The sequence below is a fragment of the Ranitomeya imitator genome, chromosome 2, assembly GCF_032444005.1.
Source record: "Ranitomeya imitator isolate aRanImi1 chromosome 2, aRanImi1.pri, whole genome shotgun sequence".
Lineage (NCBI taxonomy): Eukaryota > Metazoa > Chordata > Amphibia > Anura > Dendrobatidae > Ranitomeya > Ranitomeya imitator.
This window is the reverse complement of record NC_091283.1, coordinates 35,751,794-35,774,848: the sequence shown is the minus strand read 5'-3', so window position 1 is coordinate 35,774,848 and position 23,055 is coordinate 35,751,794. Positions and strand designations below refer to the sequence as shown.

At 46.3% G+C, this 23,055-nt stretch overlaps 1 protein-coding gene across 2 annotated transcripts in view; it reads right to left on the bottom strand.

The window, feature by feature from the left end:
- Positions 1 to 22,134, bottom strand: part of ATAT1 (alpha tubulin acetyltransferase 1) — a 30,512-nt gene extending 8,378 nt beyond the window's left edge. The window contains exons 1-11 of one of the 2 annotated variants that reach the window (XM_069746453.1): positions 21,999 to 22,134; positions 19,905 to 20,091; positions 16,077 to 16,137; positions 15,900 to 15,991; positions 15,693 to 15,753; positions 15,470 to 15,583; positions 15,303 to 15,404; positions 13,972 to 14,017; positions 5,562 to 5,633; positions 5,117 to 5,333; positions 290 to 618 (exon numbers count right to left, since the gene is read on the bottom strand). In XM_069746453.1, the coding sequence (XP_069602554.1) occupies positions 435 to 618; positions 5,117 to 5,333; positions 5,562 to 5,633; positions 13,972 to 14,017; positions 15,303 to 15,404; positions 15,470 to 15,583; positions 15,693 to 15,753; positions 15,900 to 15,991; positions 16,077 to 16,137; positions 19,905 to 19,999 (1,044 nt within the window). In that variant the 5' untranslated portion in view covers positions 20,000 to 20,091; positions 21,999 to 22,134 and the 3' untranslated portion in view covers positions 290 to 434. Of the gene's footprint in view, positions 1 to 289; positions 619 to 5,116; positions 5,334 to 5,561; positions 5,634 to 13,971; positions 14,018 to 15,302; positions 15,405 to 15,469; positions 15,584 to 15,692; positions 15,754 to 15,899; positions 15,992 to 16,076; positions 16,138 to 19,904; positions 20,092 to 21,998 lie in introns of those variants that run through there. The other variant, XM_069746452.1, reaches the window with a different exon arrangement.
- Between the last annotated feature and the right edge of the window lie 921 nt (positions 22,135 to 23,055).

Sequence of the window (23,055 nt, the reverse complement as noted above, 5' to 3'; positions counted from 1 at the left end):
AAACAAAATAAAAACGCAAATTATATTAGACTGAGCCGCCCAAGGCAGGCAAAGAAGAGCTATGCCAAGATTCAGAACTTGCCGTTTTGTGTATACAGCTCCAATGCATATCTATGCGTTTCAGACTACGCGCAGAATTTCTTTGTAATTTCTAAATTAATCCTGTTAATGTGATCACGAGAGTGAGGAATCAGACTGTCTGTAACCACGGAGACACATAGCTCTGCATGGGGACTGCATACGCAACACGGCAGGACATCGTTTTCTTTAACAATTTGCAAAACTTGGTTCAGTGCATCAGAGAAATACAAAGTTTGAAAAAGTATTCACGCCCTAAAACTTTTTTTTTTTGTTTTTTGTTGTAAAGTTGGAGCCTTCCTCTCCATTACGCGCCTCCTAGGACAGCAATATGGGCGGTCTCAACCGGACACCACCTAATCCACATGCATGAAAACATGAGCGCCGCCAGCACAGACACAGATCTCGTCATCATCATCATTGGCCTTTTTATTGATCCAGTCAAGTAAACTGTTAACCCATAATTTATTCCTCCTGCAGATCACGGGCCGCCGGCCGTAGGTGGCGCCGGCCAACAAGCACTGTAAGAAACCGTTCATCCTGGAGGGGCAAAAAAATGTGCAAAGAACTGAACATTGTAAAAGTGTATAAAAGGGTGAAACCTCTAAAAGCCGCAGCACATTGTGATAGGACAGGAGGCACCGAGGCGTTACCTGTCAATGGTGAGGCAATGAGTCAACAGCGACCCCTACTGGCCAGAAAAATAAGAAGTTCTACAAGAGTATTGCACTCTGCGGATCATAAAATAAATATTATATATAAAACAATGCTAGAAACATAGAAAAGACAATCCGTTCTATTTAATGAAGCGGTCAGCAGAGGGTGGCATGGATGGGTGACACTGTATGGAGACTGCAATACTTTTAAGAGATAGCGTTTGCAAAAATACCACTCCTACCATGAAAGCTGCAGCTGTAGTTTTGACACCTCCAGTGTAGACTAGACAGTACTAGTTGCTCCCAGAGCCACAGTTTCTTCTCTATCAGCCAATCAGCATTCGGAAGATCACTCTTCGCCATTCTGATTGGCTGGGAGCAGTTGGCAGACTGGGTGGCTGGCATCCTGCTGGAAAGGACATGGGTGCACATTAAAAAAAGCCCTTACATATCCAATCAATGCCCTTATTTAAAATGCTAGGCCCTCGTATATGGCTCATTAAAGGGGTCCCTGCCTTAAAAAAAAAAAAAGTTTGTCGGAAGAGTCTTTTGACAAAAAGCGGATGACAAATTACTCACTTACTGAGACTTCCTGACCTGTGGGACATCCTGGCAGCGTTCAGTTTCCCTGCAGCGCCACCACTAGGGTGCAATAAGTATTACACAGTGCCCATTCAAATACATGGGATTTCTGTAGGTCATCCAGAGTGACAGAGGTGAAGATCCTAAACAGAAGACCCCCTCTATAGATTATATGGAATAGAGTTTCCATGGCTAGACACCCCCTTTAAATGTGACACGACCATTGCAGGGAATGGGAAGGTTCCCCACTGACATCCCCTCCCCCTCTGTGCATGCGTTGCAGAATGACAATGCTCCCGGTGTCCATTGCAGCAGTCGATGCTTAGACCGAGGCCCGGGCTGATAAACTGCATTTCCATTATATAAGCCACAAGTGTTGTCATTGTGACACTATAAAAGTGTTGCTGTGAATGCAGGAGCCTGCGGTCAGGTCAGGAACTGCCTCTGTAATATGGATGGAAAAATGCAACAGCGGTATGGTCCTGATTTAGGCCAAAAAGGAGTAAATGAGAAATCAATAAAATAGCTCAAAATCTAAATAAATATTAGTAAATTCATTTAACTACAGGAAATCACCAATTCACATTAAAAAATCATCATCAATCTGCCTGTGAAAAGTGTGGTAAACTTACCTTACAGCAGATCTATAAATTAATGTCATTAAAGGGAATCTGTCAGCAGGTTTTTGCCATGTAATCTGACATCACCATGATGTAGGGTCTGAGACCCCGATTCCAGCGATGTGTCACTTAGTTTCCTGGATGCAGTAGTTGTGATTCCAGCTGCAGAGCTCTCTATAGCCCCGCCCACACCACTCATTGGCAGTGGGGGTGTGGCTGGACCAGGAAGCACCACCAGACACCTAGTCCTGTAGTGATAATCCCCTGATGTTAAAATACTCATTGTATTGAAACAACAACACACAGCTGGGTAAGTGACACATCGCTGTAATCAGGGTCTCTGCCTCGACATCATACTAAATACCAGCTGTCAGATTCCCTTTAACCAGGATCGTTATTGTGGCAGTATATGAAATCAGCCAGATATATGCTTTATGGCATAAATGCTCGGTTTTTGTTAAATACGGTATATCAGTTGGTCAAATATGGAGGTAAAAGCGAAAAACTAGGAAAAAAAAAAATTAGAAATGGACTGTGCTAGATAACTGATAAAAAAAAATTATATATATTTATAATAATAATAATATCATAGCTCCATTACAGTCCAAAAGTGCGTGAAGTGGAAGTGAGCATGTGCGACCACTGTACTATTCACTGTCCATAGGGGCGGTGGTCGCACATGCTCATTACTGCTCACAATCACACAGGAGACATTCAGACCATCTTTTGACGCTCCCAGTAGTCTGAGGCACGGCGACCATACATTTAATCACCTGTCCCTTTAACAGGAAATATAGGATGACCCCTTTAAGCATTACATGAAAATCAACTGAGCAATTTTCCATAGGAAAATGAATCTGCATGTAGTGATCTGCTGTCCTGCCATCTATGGCTACCATAGGATAATGACAGGCTCGTGAACACGGACTCATTTCCTCACCATTTGCAGGTAATACCTCCATGGTCTGACCGAACCGTGGGCAGCGCACCCCCCTATAGAGGTGTATATACCCAAGGCACTCACAATTCGGCTTCGTACCATAGATCATTTTGTAGGTTTTTTATCCTCCCAAGTGAAAAAGTTAAAAAATTGTTCTGAATGACAGAGGTGTAAATACCCGGAGGAAACAAACTGGTTCGATTTCCAAGAAGATGCTCTTTATCTGGGAGTATTCCCATCTCCTACATGTCCCAATATGTAGTAGGGGGGTCATAAGAATAATATTACCAAATACATTCAATTAGAAAAAAAAAAAATAGTATAGTTCTTCTGATAACTTGTCCCCTTACCCCATGTGCAGGGCATTGCAGCAGCATAGGTATCCATAGTTACGACCATTAACAACCAACTGTAAACTATATGAGTGGTGGTAACCATGGATACCTAAGCTACTGCAATGCCCTGCACATGGGGTAAGCGACATAGCGAATCAGAAGAACTATACTACATATCTAATTGCAGGTATTTGCCAATATTGTTATTATTATACCTACTACATATTGGGAAAGGATCTTGGAGATGGAAATACCCCTTTAATTCTGCAGTGACTGTCCAGGTCTAATGAGGAATGATGGAGGAGGAGGTGGACGGAGTACGACGGCAATGGAGATCAGACTGTAGAAAGGGTTAATGGTGAATGCTCTGAGGACGGTTGAGGGAACTGAGAGGGGGAAAGGAAGGGAAAAATGGAGAAAAAGGAAAGAGAAAAGAAGAGAAGAAAAGATCTATAGTGACAGAGGGAAGGAAACCTGTAGATCGCTGATCAGAGAGCGTCCCGGTCACCTGTGGACTCTCTTTTAGAGCATGTTAGGCCTGCACGATGTGTACGGCGTCTGTCCAGTTAACGTTTTACTGACCGATGTTGTCATAGGTTATAACCTGCAGTAAAGGACCCTTCTGATGTCCATGGCCGGTTGACCATGGACCCTTTTGGCCCCTTCAGACAGGCGGATGTAGGCAGTAAATCTACCCTCGGGTGACTATATACAGTGGCTTGCAAAAGTATTCACCCCCTTGGCATTTTTCAATTTTTGCTACCTCACCATCTGGAATTTCACTGTCTATTCAGTGTGCAAAACTTCTCACCCCCCTAAAATCAGTACTTTGTAGAGCCTCATTTTGCGTCAATTACAGCTGTAAGTCTCTATGATCTTTCCACATCTGGCCGCTGGGATATTTACCAATTCCTCAAGGCAAAACTGCTCCAGCTCCTTCAAGTTAGACGGTTTCCTCTGGTGAACGGCGATCTTCAAGTCTGACCACAGAGTCTCCATTGGATTAAGGTCTGGGCTGTGACTAGGCCCCTCCAGAACATTTACATGTTTCCCCTTAAACCACTCGGGTGTTGCTATAGCAGTATGGTTTGGGTCATTGTCTTGTTGGAAGGTGAACCTCCATCCCAGTCTCAAATCACTGACAGACTCAAACAGGTTTTGCTCTAGAATATCCCTGTATTTTGCACCATCCATCTTTCTCTCAACTCGGACCATTATTCCTGTCACTGCGGCTGAAAAACATCCCCACAGCATGCTGCTACCACCACCATGTTTCACTGTGGGGATGGTGTTCTTGGGGTGATCGGCTGTGCTGGTTTGGTGACAGACATAGCGTTTACCTTGGTGGCCAAAAAGTTAAATTTTTATCTCCTCTGACCACGGCACCTTCCTCCACACATTTGTGGAGTCTCCCACGTGTCTTTTGGCAAACTCAAAATAAGCCTTACAATATTTGTGTGTAAATCAATCTTTTTTTCTGCCCACTCTTCCATAAAGGTCACCTCTATGGAGTGTACGGCCGATTGTGGTCGTATGGATAGATACTCCAGTCTCTGCTTGGGAACTCTGCAGCTCCTTCAGTGTTACCTTTGGTCTCTGTGCTGCCTCACTGATTAATGCCCTCCTTGCCCAGGCTGAGAGTTTTGGTGGGCGGCCCTCTCTTTGGGGGGTGAACACTTTCGCAAGCCATTGTATGAGCAGAGAAGCAGTCGTTCGCTGGTCTAACATTCTACATGCACAGAACGATCGTTAATATGATCGTTCTGCGCCCATGAAGTAGCATTAATCGTCTGCACATTTCCGGTTTGACGTTTGTCGGGTAATTGAAAGCATTGCACGAGCCGGCCATCAGCTCAGATGGTCCACACGTGCCCCCCGGGACCGCACGCGGGCAGACCCCTTTACCTGGTCCTTCTCCTCTGGGAAGGATCCTCCTGTTCACCATTGGCCGCTCTTTGAAGCGAGTGTGGCCTGCAGTTTCTAAGGGACTTCACAAAGTCGTCTTCTCCAGGAATAGGTCTGGAGCAGGCCCGTGTGGGAGAAGATCCAAGGCTACCGGCGCGGTTAAGGGAAGCCTGTGCCTGACTGAAGGGCCAGGGAAGACCCTCCTCGTGCTTCAAAACTGGAAGTAGAACGAGGGAAACGTCAGCGATCACGAGGTACAACACAGATATTTTTGATAAATCTGCCTTTGTGGTCCCGAACAACCAATCACAGCGCAGCTTTCATTTTCCCACAGCAGTTTGCAAAATGAGAGCCGTGCTGTGATTGGTTGCTATGGGCAACACTGACAGTTTTGACAGACGAGGCCCATTATGTCCCCAGTTACCCCAGAGTCACCAGTCCTTACAGTCTCTCTCAGACAGGGAGTACGGTTTGATCTCTCCTTCTGCTCGTTTGGGGGGTAATTTCCTTCCTGGGACTGAAAGAAACAAAAATAGAATGAGATTTAGGAGGGGGGTCTTGAAAACCACATACATATCGGTCTCGTCCATGCTCCGGGGTACTATACTAGGGGGAGGGAAATATATATTAGGAGAAACAGAGAGGGGCGTCCGGAGTCCACCCCAAGGATAGGCAGGGAACGGATTTACAGGGCGTGGATACTGAAAATGCACTAGGCCTCGTTTACTGCCTGAAAAGCCTCATCACCCATAGCAACCAATCACGGTGCAGCTTTCATTTTACGTGAGCACTATAGAAAATGAAAGGTGAGTTCTCATTGGTTGATATGAGCAATAAAGGCAGATTTTCCTACAAAGATCTGAATATTTTATCTTCCAGTGATGGCGGCTCTGCACTTGTATCCATGGAAATTCTCCCCAGAAGGTCCCAGGCCCCTTCTACTACCACACACCATGATGCCGACCACTGCTTCATACTGACGGCACCACCGCCATCTTACATTTCTATTTGTACTTTGCCTAAAGTTTCTCTCTAATGAAAAGATTTCCAGAAGGAATCCCCCCTGGTCTGCATGTACCCCCGAAATCCGAAATTTCTGGTACAAATATTTGATGGCTTTTTATTGCATTTTCTTTGAAGGAGGAGTGGCGTTTAATGGATGGGTGTGCCGCATTACTCTCCCTCTTTAACCTCTCCCTTTACTGTACGGGTAACTTAATTTTACATTTTGGTAGATCAAACTTTTACAGACTTGGCGATACTGAATAGGTTAAAACAAAAGATTTACCAAATACAGGTCCTTCTCAAAAAATTAGCATATAGTGTTAAATTTCATTATTTACCATAATGTAATGATTACAATTAAACTTTCATATATTATAGATTCATTATCCACCAACTGAAATTTGTCAGGTCTTTAATTGTTTTAATACTGATGATTTTGGCATACAACTCCTGATAACCCAAAAAACCTGTCTCAATAAATTAGCATATTTCACCCATCCAATCAAATAAAAGTGTTTTTTAATAGCAAACAAAAAAAACATCAAATAATAATGTTCAGTTATGCACTCAATACTTGGTCGGGAATCCTTTGGCAGAAATGACTGCTTCAATGCGGCGTGGCATGGAGGCAATCAGCCTGTGACACTGCTGAGATGTTATGGAGGCCCAGGATGCTTCAATAGCGGCCTTAAGCTCATCCAGAGTGTTGGGTCTTGCGTCTCTCAACTTTCTCTTCACAATATCCCACAGATTCTCTATGGGGTTCAGGTCAGGAGAGTTGGCAGGCCAATTGAGCACAGTAATACCATGGTCAGTAAACCATTTACCAGTGGTTTTGGCACTGTGAGCAGGTGCCAGGTCGTGCTGAAAAATGAAATCTTCATCTCCATAAAGCATTTCAGCCGATGGAAGCATGAAGTGCTCCAAAATCTCCTGATAGCTAGCTGCATTGACCCTGCCCTTGATGAAACACAGTGGACCAACACCAGCAGCTGACATGGCACCCCACGCCATCACTGACTGTGGGTACTTGACACTGAACTTCAGGCATTTTGGCATTTCCTTCTCCCCAGTCTTCCTCCAGACTCTGGCACCTTGATTTCCAAATGACATGCAAAATTTGCTTTCATCAGAAAAAAGTACTTGGGACCACTTAGCAACAGTCCAGTGCTGCTTCTCTGTAGCCCAGGTCAGGCGCCTCTGCCGCTGTTTATGGTTCAAAAGTGGCTTTACCTGGGGAATGCGGCACCTGTAGCCCATTTCCTGCACACGCCTGTGCACGGTGGCTCTGGATGTTTCCACACCAGACTCAGTCCACTGCTTCCTCAGGTTCCCCAAGGTCTGGAATCGGTCCTTCTCCACAATCTTCCTCAGGGTCCGGTCTCCTCTTCTCGTTGTACAGCGTTTTCTGCCACATTGTTTCCTTCCAACAGACTTACCATTGAGGTGCCTTGATACAGCACTCTGGGAACAGCCTATTTGTTGAGAAATTTCTTTCTGGGTCTTACCCTCTTGCTTGAGGGTGTCAATGATGGCCTTCTTGACATCTGTCAGGTCGCTAGTCTTACCCATGATGGGGGTTTTGAGTAATGAACCAGGCAGGGAGTTTATAAAAGCCTCAGGTATCTTTTGCATGTGTTTAGAGTTAATTAGTTGATTCAGAAGATTAGGGTAATAGGTCGTTTAGAGAACCTTTTCTTGATATGCTAATTTATTGAGACAGGTTTTTTGGGTTATCAGGAGTTGTATGCCAAAATCATCAGTATTAAAACAATAAAAGACCTGACAAATTTCAGTTGGTGGATAATGAATCTATAATATATGAAAGTTTAATTGTAATCATTACATTATGGTAAATAATGAAATTTAACACTATATGCTAATTTTTTGAGAAGGACCTGTATACTCGAGTATAAGCCGAGATTTTCAGCCCATTTTTTTAAGGCTAAAAGGTGCCCCTCTCGGCTTAAGGTACCTTCACACATAACGATATTGTTAACGATATCGATAGAGACAGGTAGAGGGCACCACCAAATGCGTATGACTAGGCAATAATACACTGGGGCTCACCAAGGACTTGACAAACTACAGCGAAACCAAGAAAAAGAAAAAAAGATCATGTCCATAGAAATGGGAGCACCTCAGACAAAAATCAAAAAATACAAAGTTCTTTATTGATCAGTATGACTATATACCACACACAAAAAAACAGAATTAAAAACATTTAAAAATACAACACCAAAAAACACAGCAGTCATATCCTAGTATAGGGAAAATGACAACCCACAACCCAATCCCCTCCCAAACAGACAGAGATATATAGGCATAAACAAATGCAATAATCCCAAACAAGATGATATATTAACATGCACTATATGAGAAAATATAAAAATATATATATAGCAGAACTCTCAACCTCAAATGAAGCGGTACAAAGTATACACACGCAGCGGACTACTGATATCACAGTACCATACAGCCCTAAAAGGACAATAATAATGTGCTGACCGATGCGTAACAACCAGGTCTAGGCAGCTGTGATAAGAGGGAACTCAATCCACAAGAGTAATAAGCATGCCGGGCATGGCAGTCACACATATATCAAAGTATGGCAAGAATACAAATAGAATACCCACGCCTGAAAACAGGTCCATCTGCGTGTGGACGACCAAATCATATGCAAATTTAAGAGGGAGAGGTATGGGAGAGAGGGAGAAAAGGGCTGTGGGGTGCAACCCACGCGTATCGCCGCAGCTGTGGCGGCTTCCTCAGGGAAAAGAATAGCATCAGTAGTCCGCTGCGTGTGTATACTTTGTACCGCTTCATTTGAGGTTGAGAGTTCTGCTATATATATATTTTTATATTTTCTCATATAGTGCATGTTAATATATCATCTTGTTTGGGATTATTGCATTTGTTTATGCCTATATATCTCTGTCTGTTTGGGAGGGGATTGGGTTGTGGGTTGTCATTTTCCCTATACTAGGATATGACTGCTGTGTTTTTTGGTGTTGTATTTTTAAATGTTTTTAATTGTTTTTTTTGTGTGTGGTATATAGTCATACTGATCAATAAAGAACTTTGTATTTTTTGATTTTTGTCTGAGGTGCTCCCATTTCTATGGACATGATCTTTTTTTCTTTTTCTTGGTTTCATTGTTAACGATATCGTTGCTTTTTGTGACTTAGCAACGATATCATTAATAAAATCGTTATGTGTGACAGCGACCAACGATCAGGCCCCTGCTGGGAGATCGTTGGTCGCTGAAGAAAGTCCAGAACTTTATTTGGTCGCTGGACTCCCTGGAGACATCGCTGGATCGGCGTGTGTGACACCGATCCAGCGATGTCTTCACTGGTAACCAGGGTAAACATCGGGTAACTAAGCGCAGGGCCGCGCTTAGTAACCCGATGTTTACCCTGGTTACCATCCTAAAAGTAAAAAAACAAACAGTACATACTTACCTACCGCTGTCTGTCCTCCAGCGCTGTGCTCTGCTCTCCTCCTGTACTGGCTGTGAGCGTCGGTCAGCCGGAAAGCAGAGCGGTGACGTCACCGCTCTGCTTTCCGGCCGCTGTGCTCACACAGACAGTACAGGAGGAGTGCAGAGCACAGCGCCGGGGACAGACAGCGGTAGGTAAGTATGTACTGTTTGTTTTTTTTACTTTTAGGAAGGTAACCAGGGTAAACATCGGGTTACTAAGCGCGGCCCTGCGCTTAGTTACCCGATGTTTACCCTGGTTACCGGCATAGTTGGTCGCTGGAGAGCGGTCTGTGTGACAGCTCTCCAGCGACCAAACAGCGACGCTGCAGCGATCCGGATCGTTGTCGGTATCGCTGCAGCGTCGCTTAATGTGAAGGGGCCTTTATACTCGAGTCATTGTCCCATGGGGTCGGCGGGGGAGGGGGAGCGGCGGCTGTCACATCATACTCACCTGCTCCTGCCATAGTCTGACGCAGGCAGCTTGTTCCTGTGTTCAGCGACCACATGTTACCGCTCATTAAAGTAATGAATATGGATGCGACTCCACTCCCATAGAGGTGGAGCGCATATTCATTACCTTAATGAGCTGTACCAGCTGTGACCGCTGAACACAGGAACAAGCTGCCGGCGTCAGAGACCATCGCATCAGAGAAGCAGGGACCGCGCCAGGAGCAGGTGAGTATGACAGGATGCGATATTCACTTGTCCCACCGCCGGGCTCCGTCTTCCACGTCCTCTGGCTGTAGCACTAAACACGTCAGTGCGCCCTCTGACTGAACAGTCACTGCAGAGAGCCGGAAGACACAGCGGCGTGCGGCAATGGAACGGGGACAGGTGAATATCACAAGTGCCGGGGGCCTGAGCTACGAGAGGCGAGTATGCATATGGGGCATAATATGCTATGGAGCGTCTTGTGGGGTCATTATTACCCTTTTATGCAGCATTATATGGGGCATATTTTAATATGGAGCATTTACGGGGCCCATTATGAACTTTATGGAGCATTACATGTGGCTCCTGATTCAATATGGATATTCAAAAACACTTAACCTACTGATGTCTCAATCAATTTTACTTTTATTGGTATCTATTTTTATTTTTTTAAATTTACCAGTAGCTGCTGCATTTTCCACCCTGGGGGGGGGGGGGGGGGGGTCGGCTTATACTCGAGTATATACGGTATTTACATTTTTATGTTTATTTTTTCCTCTATTTTGTAAGCCACCATAGTATAGCACTATATAATACCGTACTTATTATTTTACTCGCTTATATAGCGACATTAATTCCAAAGCGCTTTACAGACACCTCTATATGATAGGAGACTGTAATTTTCACTATATACTATGAACCTCAGTCCTCGGCCTGACAGTGCATAATTAACAAGATGGAGCAAAGGGGGCTTTCAGCAGACCCTCAGCTGCCGTGGTAGCCCTTCAGCATCCCGCTAATGAGTTATGTGGGGGTGAGGAAATAGGAGGGTTCCTGAACAGATGGCCCCGTGGGGGTCACTTGACTTAGAGGGAACCTGCCATGTGAAAAAACGCGATTAGCCTGCAGATAAGGGGTTAATCTCCAGGTTTAGTATTCCGAATCTGCCCAATGCCTGCATGTAGACCCCTGCTGCCAGGAGGAAATTAACTTTATTCCTTTTGCCAACATTCGGCACTCAGTCATGGGGGCGGTACCAGCGCAGTTTCAGACACCGTTCAGTCTATAGAGTGGCATAAGTAGCCCCGCCCCCATGGACAGATGGTGGCGCAACCACTAGGTGGCAATCTGTTTATAGCGCAACCACTAGATGGCGATCTATTTACAGCGCAACCACTAGGTGGCGATCTATTTAGGCTATGTTCACACTTTGCAGATTCCACTGCGGATTTTTCCGCAACAGAATTCCAAAATCCGCAGTGAAAACCCGTCGCGGTTTTACTGCGGATTTATCGCGGTTTTTACTGCGTTTTCTTCTGCGGATTTTCATCTGCAGTTTTCTATTGGAGCAGGTGAAAATCCGCAGAAAAGAAGTGACATGCTGCGGAATGTAATCCGCAGCGTTTCCGCGCGGATTTTTCTGCAGCATGTGCACAGCGTTTTTTGTTTCCCATAGGTTTACATTGTAATGTAAACTCATGGGAAACTGCTGCGGATCCGCAGCGGTCAAATCCGCTGCGGATCCGCAGCAAAATCCGCAAAGTGTGAATATAGCCTTACAGCGTAACCACTAGGTGGAGATCTATTTACAGCGCAACCACTAGGTGGAGATCTATTTACAGCGCAACCACTAGGTGGCGAACTGTTTACAGCGCAACCACTAGATGGCGATCTATTTACAGCGCAACCACTAGATGGCGATCTATTTACAGTGCAACCACTAGGTGGCGATCTGTTTACAGCGCAACCACTAGGTGACGATCTGTTTACAGCGCAACCACTAGGTGGCGATCTATTTACAGCGCAACCACTAGATGGCGATCTATTTACAGCGCAACCACTAGATGGCGATCTATTTACAGCGCAACCACTAGATGGCGATCTATTTACAGCGCAACCACTAGATGGCGATCTATTTACAGCGCAACCACTAGGTGGAGATCTATTTACAGCGCAACCACTAGGTGGCGATCTATTTACAGCGCAACCACTAGATGGCGATCTATTTACAGTGCAACCACTAGGTGGTGATCTGTTTACAGCGCAACCACTAGGTGACGATCTATTTACAGCGCAACCACTAGGTGGAGATCTATTTACAGCGCAACCACTAGGTGGCGATCTATTTACAGCGCAACCACTAGATGGCGATCTATTTACAGCGCAACCACTAGGTGGAGATCTATTTACAGCGCAACCACTAGGTGGCGATCTATTTACAGCGCAACCACTAGATGGCGATCTATTTACAGTGCAACCACTAGGTGGTGATCTGTTTACAGCGCAACCACTAGGTGACAATCTGTTTACAGCGCAACCACTAGGTGGCGATCTATTTACAGCGCAACCACTAGATGGCGATCTATTTACAGCGCAACCACTAGGTGGCGATCTGTTTACAGCGCAACCACTAGATGGCGATCTATTTACAGCGCAACCACTAGGTGGCGATCTGTTTACAGCGCAACCACTAGATGGCGATCTATTTACAGCGCAACCACTAGTTGGCGAACTGTTTACAGTGCAACCACTAGGTGGAGATCTATTTACAGCGCAACCACTAGGTGGCGATCTGTTTACAGCAACTACTAGTCAAACTACAGCTCACTCTAGTGGTAACAAAAGATGACTGCTGCGTTTCTGTAACATTTTGTACTATGTATGCCACACCTTTCGCAGAAAATAGAAATTGTAAATGGCAAGGTCACTTTAAAAGCTTCCAAAGCAACAAAGTCCTGCCAGTGACCCCCGCAGCTTTGGTCAATGAACAATTGTAACAGAGATAGGAGCAAGAAAGGAAAAAAGGGGGTAAGGTGCAAGAAATGGAGAAATTTGTGGTTGGGTATGGGGGGTGGGGAGGTTTGCTTATATGCCTTACTGTCCAATTAGTAGGACGATCTCCGAGGTCCCTGTGAACAGTATCGTCGGCTGCATGGAGTGAGGGATTGGAGGGTTATAAAGACATGGGGTCATGAGTGGAGCGGACCCTCTATTAAGTCATATCCTGCATTAAGACGGTTATAATGAGAAATAAAGAAGTAAAAATTATTATAACCAAATATATGGAAGTCACCAAGCTGCACCGACCGGACAAAAGCATCGGCTGCGGGAAATTGCAAACTTTTCTAAACTACGGCGACAATACGAGCCACAGTCAAGACTTGTTTGCCAGGCACCTAAAAATGAAGAGGTCCCGGGAACATGAAACATTTATTTTTCTCTTGTCTGTGGTCTGCATTTATTTTAGGGGGCCTATTCCGTGGTTTTATTACCCCTAGGTCCATGGTCGGAAAATGTAAGGGTTATTCAGGGTCTGAATAGATTTAGGAGTCCTTGCAAAATGCTAACAAGACAACATCTTTTCTACTGGCGGTAGGACCTTCACCGGACCGCAGACCCAGGTGGCGGATCTTCACTGAACCTAGCCGAATCCTTCTTCAGGGATACTCTCAATATCCCACTGTTTGGCCTTAATTCATGATCTTAGCTTTCGTTTATTTCACTATGAGGTACTCCGCTTAGAAACATTTATCATGGGGTTGAGTCTCGTAAAGCAGCATTCACTTGAATGGGGCTGAGCTGCAATACCCAACACGGCCTACGGGACAACAGTGGCGCTGTTTATACAGAATATAAGCAGATTTTCATTTTCTTTCAAACCTCATACAAGCCCCTTCAAGACGGACCGCGTGTTTTACAATTAGCCATCGCTTACCTTTCCGGTCTCGGAAAAATCCTTCAAAGACGACAAAATTGTTAACCTGAAATAAAGAGAAAACGTACAATAATCCGGGAGGGGTAAAGATTGTTCAAGGAATCTGGGCAACCGGAGATCCTTGATTTTGTTTTTAGGATGTTAAAATTGTGGTTAAAAAATAAAATTAAATATTTTACAATTTTATTTTTTATGGCACAAGCTATAGATATTTTTGGGTATATGTGATGTTTTTATCTCTTATTCAATTTTTGGGGATAAAGTGACAGAGAAAAATAAATAAATAAATGAGATACCAAATAGGTTTATTTTTTTGATTATTGGAGAACAAACATGGCAGACACGAGGACCTCTGGTGGGCCACTGGCTCCTATGACAATGTCACGAGGGGTGAGGAGAGGTGAGTAAATGACGTCCCAGCCCTTTTCAAACCATGTGGGTGCCGACTGTACAACACAGCCAGCGCCTACTGTTTATAGAGCAGCCTCGCCTCATCCGGACCCTCCAAACATTAAAGGTACCGTCACACTCAGCAACTTTCCAACGATCACGACCAGCGATACGACCTGGCTGTGATCGTTGGAAAGTCCTTGTGTGGTCATACAGACAGCTCTCCAGCGACACCGAAGTTCCCGGGTAACCAGGGTAAACATCGGGTTACTAAGCGCAGGGCCGCGCTTAGTAAGCCGATGTTTACCCTGGTTACCATTGTAAAATGTAAAAAAAAAAAAAAAAACCCACTACATACTCACATTCCGGTGCCTGTCACGTCCCCGGCGTCTGCTTCCCTGCACTCCTCCTGCATCCTGTGTAAGCGCCGGCCGTAAAGCAGAGCGGTGACGTCACCGCTGTGCTCTGCTTTACGGCCGGCCGGCGCTGACACAGGATGCAGGAGGAGTGCAGGGAAGCGGACGCCGGGGACGTGACAGGCACCGGAATGTGAGTATGTGTTTTTGTTTTTTTACATTTACAATGTTACCCAGGGTAAATATCGGGTTACTAAGCGCGGCCCTGTGCTTAGTAACCCGATGTTTACCCTGGTTACCAGTGAAGACATCACTGAAATCGGAGTCACACACGCCGATTCGGCGATGTCAGCGGGTGATCCAGCGACAAAATAAGGTGCTGGCCTTCTAGCTCCGACCAGCGATGTCACCGCAGGATCCTGATCGCTGCTGCGTGTCAAACAACGATATCAATATCCAGGACACTGCAACGTCACGGATCGCTATCGTTATCGTTGTAAAGTTGTTCAGTGTGAAGGTACCTTAAGTGTGCACATCCCCGGGGGGGTTAAGCCAACATTCACCAGTTATCTCCAATTTTCTAACCTGCGGGATAGTTGAGCGAAGGTTGTAATGTTTCCGCAGGAAGGAGAGAAACTTCTCAGACGGTCGGTCAATGGCGAGATGCTGAGGCTCAACCTGCTCGATCTGGAATAAGACAAGGATAAGAATGAGGAGGAACGTCGCGCCACATACAACGGCCGTGTACTTACTCTAAGCATAAAGCCGAACAGTTCCTTCCCGAATCCGTGACGCTGGAGAGATTCATGGATGTAGAAATCGAGGATACACAGAGGTTCCACTTCTATGTGGGCTCCTGTGTGGTCCTGGTAGGAAACATGACAAAATATCGGGAAAGGGCCCAATGTCATCACTACCGACACAGCGAGCATGAAGCCCAAGGAGAACGGTGAAACTTATGGGTTCAGGTCTTACCAGCACAAATAACTTCTTATAGCCGACCTTGAGGAACCCGATCACAACTCCTCGGCCGGCTCTGAGACACAAGACAAGTAATGGAGTCAGACGTGTCTGCCCAGCAGGTACAAGAAGCAACTAAAGCCATTATTTCAGAGAAAGACAACTAAGAAAATAGAAAAATGAGGATGAAGGGAGGACATAGCACAATGGTGGGACCCTCACGTTTTTGGGGTGCAGTCCTTCAGGATATACAGATGATGCTGATTGGTCTGCATACGTGGAGCACTGGTTATGGGGGCAGGTAATCTCTGGGCCTGAAAACACAAGAGGCCAATGTTGTCAGGAGCGTCCTCTAGAGTAGAGAGTCAGTATTACATTGTGATGAAGACACAACGGTACCTTCGCGGACGCCTTCCCAATCTCATCTATGACCACTGTGATTTGTTTCTGGGCCTCCGAGCTGGAAAATAGAAGTGTATTACACAACAGCACAGAGATCCAGTGCCGGCCACAGATATCCTCAGGAATACATAATTTTTTTTGAGGAGTTACCTATAGAGATAACCTGGGTACTGCCCTTGTTAAGGCTCGACACGAGGCACGACAGGGCAGATAGTTAAGGCAATTGTGTTCATCTGACCCTGGAGTTCTACAACTTGACGCTCCTAGGCCCAAATGGGCGAGATCGCAGCTATTCATGCACTCTTTATTTTGAAGTGTTTCTCCCCCCCCCCCCCATTAGGATTTTAGGCATTTTGATAAAACTTTACAAGTGCTTCTCACAAAATTAGAATATCATCAAAAAGTTAAATATATTTCAGTTCTTCAATACAAAAAGTGAAACTCATATTATATAGAGTCATTACACACAGAGTGATCTATTTCATGTGTTTATTTCTGGTAATGTTGATGATTATGGCTTACAGCCAATGAAAACCCAAAAGTCATTATCTCAGTAAATTAGAATAATTAACAAAAAACACCTGTAAAGGCTTCCTAAGCTTTTATAAAGGGTCCACAGTCTGTTTCAGTAGCTCCACAATCATGGGGAAGACTGCTGACCTGACAGATGTCCAGAAGGCAGTCATTGAAGCACTCCACAAGGAGGGGAAGCCACAAAACATAGTAACATATGAAGGAGAAGTCATCTTTTAAATAAGGTGTTTTCACCGATTATCACAAGTTGGACTCATTGCTGGGAGGACAGACCTCATTTCCAACCTCCAATAGTGTTTTGCTCTGCACCGTGAATGCTTTTGAGAGTGGTGGCGTGAGGTCAATGGAACATGTAGCCGGACGTCTGCTTGTAGGCCACTGTCGTCCACATGCCTTTAGATGGTTTCTATAGAAGCCGTCACCTAAGGTGATGTCCAATTTTACTTGGAAGTACAGAATAGATTGCTACTAGCCATTCATCAAATCAGTCGAGACCACGTGGGCAATGCCCTGAAGACGCCTTCACGAGGGAGCGTCACACTGGTCCTACTCTTGGGACTATGGTGGAAGATCGCATAATGTACGGTAGCTGGAACCCTCTAGTCTTCATTCCAGGTCACTAACAGATCGGCATTACATTGATTTTGTAGTGTAACTAGTGGTATGGCCATTTCTCCAGTGTCTAAGGAGACAATTTTAAACATGAACACCCCAGGCCGCATGTTCCTCCTGCTACTGTGAGCGGCCTAAACATGCTCCAATGGCTGCAGCGTCTCTGGACTTGTCTCCCATCGAGCACATTATTGGTTGGTGATTACAGAAGAGCTGCCAGCACCGGATCTTGAGGATTTGCCCAAGTGCATTCAGCTGCAGAACCTTCCTCAGAAGACCATTAATGACCTCAGTGATGGCGGCCAAGGCTGGATGTGCCGGGATTTCTGCACAAGGCTCTGACTCCAGAAGTTTTTAAAATCTTGATTCCATTTTTCCATCATTTGCAGATTAGTGACATGACCAGCCTGTGATTTCCATAATTTCAGGACTTTTCCTTCTCGATGTTGCACTTTCAATGTTGAGTGGTGTATAAATCATTACCAGAGTGGATCCTGCCGATAGCCAAGACATCTCCCTTGTCCTCAGTTGGCCACAAGATCACATCGAGGAGTTAAATGGAGCAGAGGTCACCCCCACTCCCATCTGTCTAGGATCGGATCTTCTATCTACAGCACCAGGTGACTTTCTACATGAATGCATGTTCAACCCAAGGTATATTGCAGCCAATTGTGGAGCGATTTGATCCATTTATCGTCAGGAAAAACAAATTTGACTAAAGTTCTTTATTTTCTCTGCTTCCTCCTCAGTAGAAGTGGACAATGGAGGCTATGTCTGCTATCGAGACAATGAGGGTCTTGTTCCCTGGCCACGGTCAGTCCGATAATGAACTCTTCGCAGACAGCCTTAGAGCTCATTTTCACTTGTGAGGAAAATGGACGAGTGCAATCCGATAAAAAAAAAAAAAAAAAAACGGATTGCACTCGGACCTATGTTATTCAATAGGTGACATCTCATCTGCGATGTTTTTCTCAGCTGAAATCGGACTGAGAAAAAAAAAAAAAAAAAAAAAATCGCAGCATGCTGCGTATTGCTGTGATTCTCGGACGAGACTCGCCAATGTAAGGCTAGTTTCACATTTGCGTTTAAAAACGCATCCGCAGGTGGTGAAAAAAACGCATGTAAACGCGTACAAACGCTGCGTTTTTTAGACGTATGCGTTGCTGCATGCGGTTAAAAAAACGCCGCGTTTGTACGCGTTTACATGCGTTTTTTCCTGCGCTTGCGCTTTTGGTACGCATGATGAGAAATTTCACAAGAGAAAAATCAAGATCCAGACACCGCCAATGGGACTACAGAGGGCGTGTGACATGACTGTGGACCAAAATATGGAAAAATTGTAGCTCTCAAAATGTGGTAACACAAAAAATATTTTTTTGAATAAAAAGCGTGTTTTAGTGTGTGACAGCTGCCAATCATAAAAATCAACTAGAAAACCCGCTATAAATAGAAATCAAACCCCCCTTCATCAACTCCTTAGTAGGGAAAAATTAAGAAATTGTATTTATTTCCATTTTCCCATTATGGTTAGGGCTAGGGTTAGGGTTATGGCTAGGGTTAGGGTTTGGATCTGGATCCCTAGGGTTAGGGTTAGGGTTTGGATCCCTAGGGTTAGGGTTAGGGTTTGGATCCCTAGGGTTAGGGTTTGGATCCCTAGGGTTAGGGTTAGGGTTTGGATCCCTAGGGTTAGGGTTAGGGTTTGGATCCCTAGGGTTAGGGTTTGGATCCCTAGGGTTAGGGTTTGGATCCCTAGGGTTAGGGTTTGGATCCCTTGGGTTAGGGTTTGGATCCCTTTATCACCTTGATGGTGGGGGGTGGCTTATCAGTGTGTAGTCTTGTTTTTCTCTATTGAAACGCATGCGTTCAAAAAGGCAACCAAACGCACGTGCTTAAAAACGCATGCGTTTACATAGACAGCAATACGTTGTTTTTTTTGTTTGTTTGTTTGTTTTTTTTTACACAATCGAACACATGCGTTTTTTTGCGTCAAAAAAACGCCTCTAGAAATTACTACATGTTGCATTTCTGCACCAAAACGCAAGCATCGAAAAGACGCATGCATCGTCAAACGCGGTCAAATGCGTACAAAAAAAACGCATGCGTTTTTAATGTTAAATATAGGGGGGAAAAAAACGCATGCGTTTATATGCGTTAAATATAGGGGAAAAAAACGCATGCGTTTATATGCGTTAAAACGCAGCGGCAAAAAAACGCAAATGTGAAACCAGCCTAAGTCAATGGGTGTGAGAAGAGGGGGAAAAAAAAAAAAAAAAAAAAAAAAAAAAAAATCGCATGACAATCGCACGATTTACCTCCGTTTTTTCCTCTGAAGTGGAAAAGAGCCCTTATGCACAGAAAGTTGTGTGCCCCCTGCAGCTGCCACCTCGGAGACTGCACTAACACTGTGCAGTCCTATGCAAGCTCCACGCTGAGCCCCTAAAATGTCTCTGTGTATTATACAGGGCAGATTTGGACAGACCACAACCCAGCAGGGAATAACTGTCTGTTCTTGTATGCAGCTCTGGATGCGATTGGAGTAGAGAACAGCTCAAAATCAGTATGAAGTAAAGCAGAAATCTGACCGCTCACATCTGTGTGTCAGCCAATGAAATAACAGGTAGTCACATGTCTCATTAGCCCCACCCCCGAGGAACCCCCCTACACTGGGCTCCTACATACCTGGAGATTAGCGGCCGCCGCTGCGGGAGAAGGCTGCTGTCCAGCTTGGTGATCGGCTCCGAGAAGATCTTGTGTATGTCGAACGTAAACTCCATCTTGGTTGCCGGGTGAAACTATAATTCAGTTCCAGATGATGAGTTCGGATTTAGGGTCATGTCCCACCGACGCCGCCTCTTATAGAAAGCCCCTGTGAGGGACAGAAGGGTGGGATGAGCGTCCACCAGAGCCAGGAGGATGGAAGGAAGCAATAAATACCACAGTACAGGCATACAGGTCACCAGCGCACTCACACCAAGAAATACATATATCTGTATAAACAAACATTCACATCACGTCCTTTTCCCGGAAAGTAAATATCATAAAAATAAAAAATGTGGACATGACTGCTATATTGTATAATTGTGTAATCAAGTTTTTTTCTGTTATAAGATTGTTTTTTTTAATAAAAAAAAAAATGTATTGTTATAAAAAAAATATGGGCGCATGTGGAACAATCCAACCTAAGGAAATATCTAACAAACATTATCTCAAACAAATTTTTAATAACATTATATATATTTTATTTTAAAATGGAAGCTTTACCTTGGAATAGTTAAAAAAAAACAAACACAAATAAAAACACGCAAAATAAAAAGAATTTGAAAAAAAATATATATATATGAGAGTCATTCAGGGCCCAAAACAATAATAATAATAATAATAATAATATTATTATTATTAATACTTGTGCAAAAAAAAAAAAAAATGAATGCCATAGCTCTAGGAAGGCGAGAAGGAAGCAAATATTGCGGCCTGGAGCCCACTGTCACCCAGCGGCCCACTGTCACCCAGGGGCCCACTGTCACCCAGGGGCCCACTGTCACCCAGCGGCCCACTGTCACCCAGCGGCCCACTGTCACCCAGGGGCCCACTGTCACCCAGGGGCCCACTGTCACCCAGCGGCCCACTGTCACCCAGCGGCCCAATGTCACCCAGGGGCCCACTGTCACCCAGCGGCCCACTGTCACCCAGCGGCCCACTGTCACCCAGCGGCCCACTGTCACCCTGGAGCCCACTGTCACCCAGCGGCCCACTGTCACCCAGGGGCCCACTGTCACCCAGCGGCCCACTGTCACCCAGCGGCCCTCTGTCACCCAGGGGCCCACTGTCACCCAGCGGCCCACTGTCACCCAGGGGCCCACTGTCACCCAGCGGCCCACTGTCACCCAGCGGCCCACTGTCATCCTGGAGCCCACTGTCACCCAGCGGCCCACTGTCATCCTGGAGCCCACTGTCACCCAACGGCCCACTGTCACCCTGGAGCCCACTGTCACCCAGCGGCCCACTGTCACCCTGGAGCCCACTGTCACCCAGCGGCCCACTGTCACCCTGGAGCCCACTGTCACCCAGGGGCCCACTGTCACCCAGGGGCCCACTGTCACCCAGGGGCCCACTGTCACCCAGGGGCCCACTGTCACCCAGGGGCCCACTGTCACCCAGCGGCCCACTGTCACCCAGCGGCCCACTGTCATCCTGGAGCCCACTGTCACCCAGCGGCCCACTGTCACCCTGGAGCCCACTGTCACCCAGCGGCCCACTGTCACCCTGGAGCCCACTGTCACCCAGGGGCCCACTGTCACCCAGGGGCCCACTGTCACCCAGGGGCCCACTGTCACCCAGGGGCCCACTGTCACCCAGCGGCCCACTGTCACCCAGGGGCCCACTGTCACCCAGGGGCCCACTGTCACCCAGCGGCCCACTGTCACCCAGCGGCCCACTGTCACCCAGCGGCCCACTGTCACCCAGCGGCCCACTGTCACCCAGCGGCCCACTGTCATCCTGGAGCCCACTGTCACCCAGCGGCCCACTGTCACCCAGGGGCCCACTGTCACCCTGGAGCCCACTGTCACCCTGGGGCCCTGTACACACTATGATGTCACATTTCCGAGCCCTACAATGTCACCACATGGATCCCAACTCATTCCATCACTCCCATAGAGGACTAATATAGGGGCGGTCAGGGGCCCCCATTCTATCACTCTGTGGGGTTCACCCTATGGGGAGGAGATATATATACACATCAGTGTGGCCGCATACAGCCCTGTGCACACTCACCTCTCCCCACAGACGCACCGGGCAGTGTCAGTGCAGGGCGGCGCGCACATCAGGCCGCCTGTACACCGCGTCCATCAGCTGCGCGCCCCCGCCGACCCGCACTCTGCTGCGCGCCCCCGAAACAAAAGAAGCCCGGCTCCAGATAAGCGCGAGGGGAGAGAGGTGGGCGTGGCCACACGACAGCAGCTTCCTCCAATCAGCGAAGGTGAGTCCGCTTCCACCTAGCAACCGCTTTCCTAGCGACTGCTCTTCGCGCCCGTTGATTGGTTATGAAATGTAAAGAAGGCTTTAGTATTAAAATAGTGACCACGCCCTCCTCTTTGAGGGTCAATGGCTGTCACGTGACCACTTCTCTGTCAGTCACAAAAAAAAAAGGCTGTGGGGCTCCCTAGCAACCGACCAGGCCTTCCTTAGCAACACCTATATTTTCCTGCTGGGGTTCTTTTGTGTTCCTTAGCAACTGCACACTTTATTCATTGTGGAACTAGTGTCAGTGGTTCTATGTATCCGGTCACATTGGGCTGTGTTATCTTTCATGCCTTTTTCATTCTTCCAATGAATGATAATAAATAAAGGTGAAATATTAAACCGACCATCGACATCTCCATGCTTGTCCACCCTCCTGAAATAACTGGGACACCGTCCCCTCAAAGAAGGGAGAGGAGTTGCCATGACTCCCGCGAGGCGCCATTTCCTCCTTTGCTGGCCTGCTGTGCCATCAGACTCCTCCGCGCCATCATACTCCTCCGCGCCATCAGACTCCTCCGCGCCATCACACTCCTCCGCGCCATCACACTCCTCCGCGCCATCACACTTCTCTGCAGCGCAATCAGACTCCTCCGCGCCATCAGACTCCGCCATAAAAAAAGGTGGAATATTAAACCGACCATCGACATCTCCATGCTTGTCAATCCTCCTGAAATAACTGGGACACCATCCCCCCCAAAAAGAAGAGGAGTTGCCATGACTCCCGCGAGGCGCCATTTCCTCCTTTGCTGGCCTGCTGCATCAGACTCCTCCGCGCCATTAGACTCCTCTGCGCCATCAGACTCCTCCG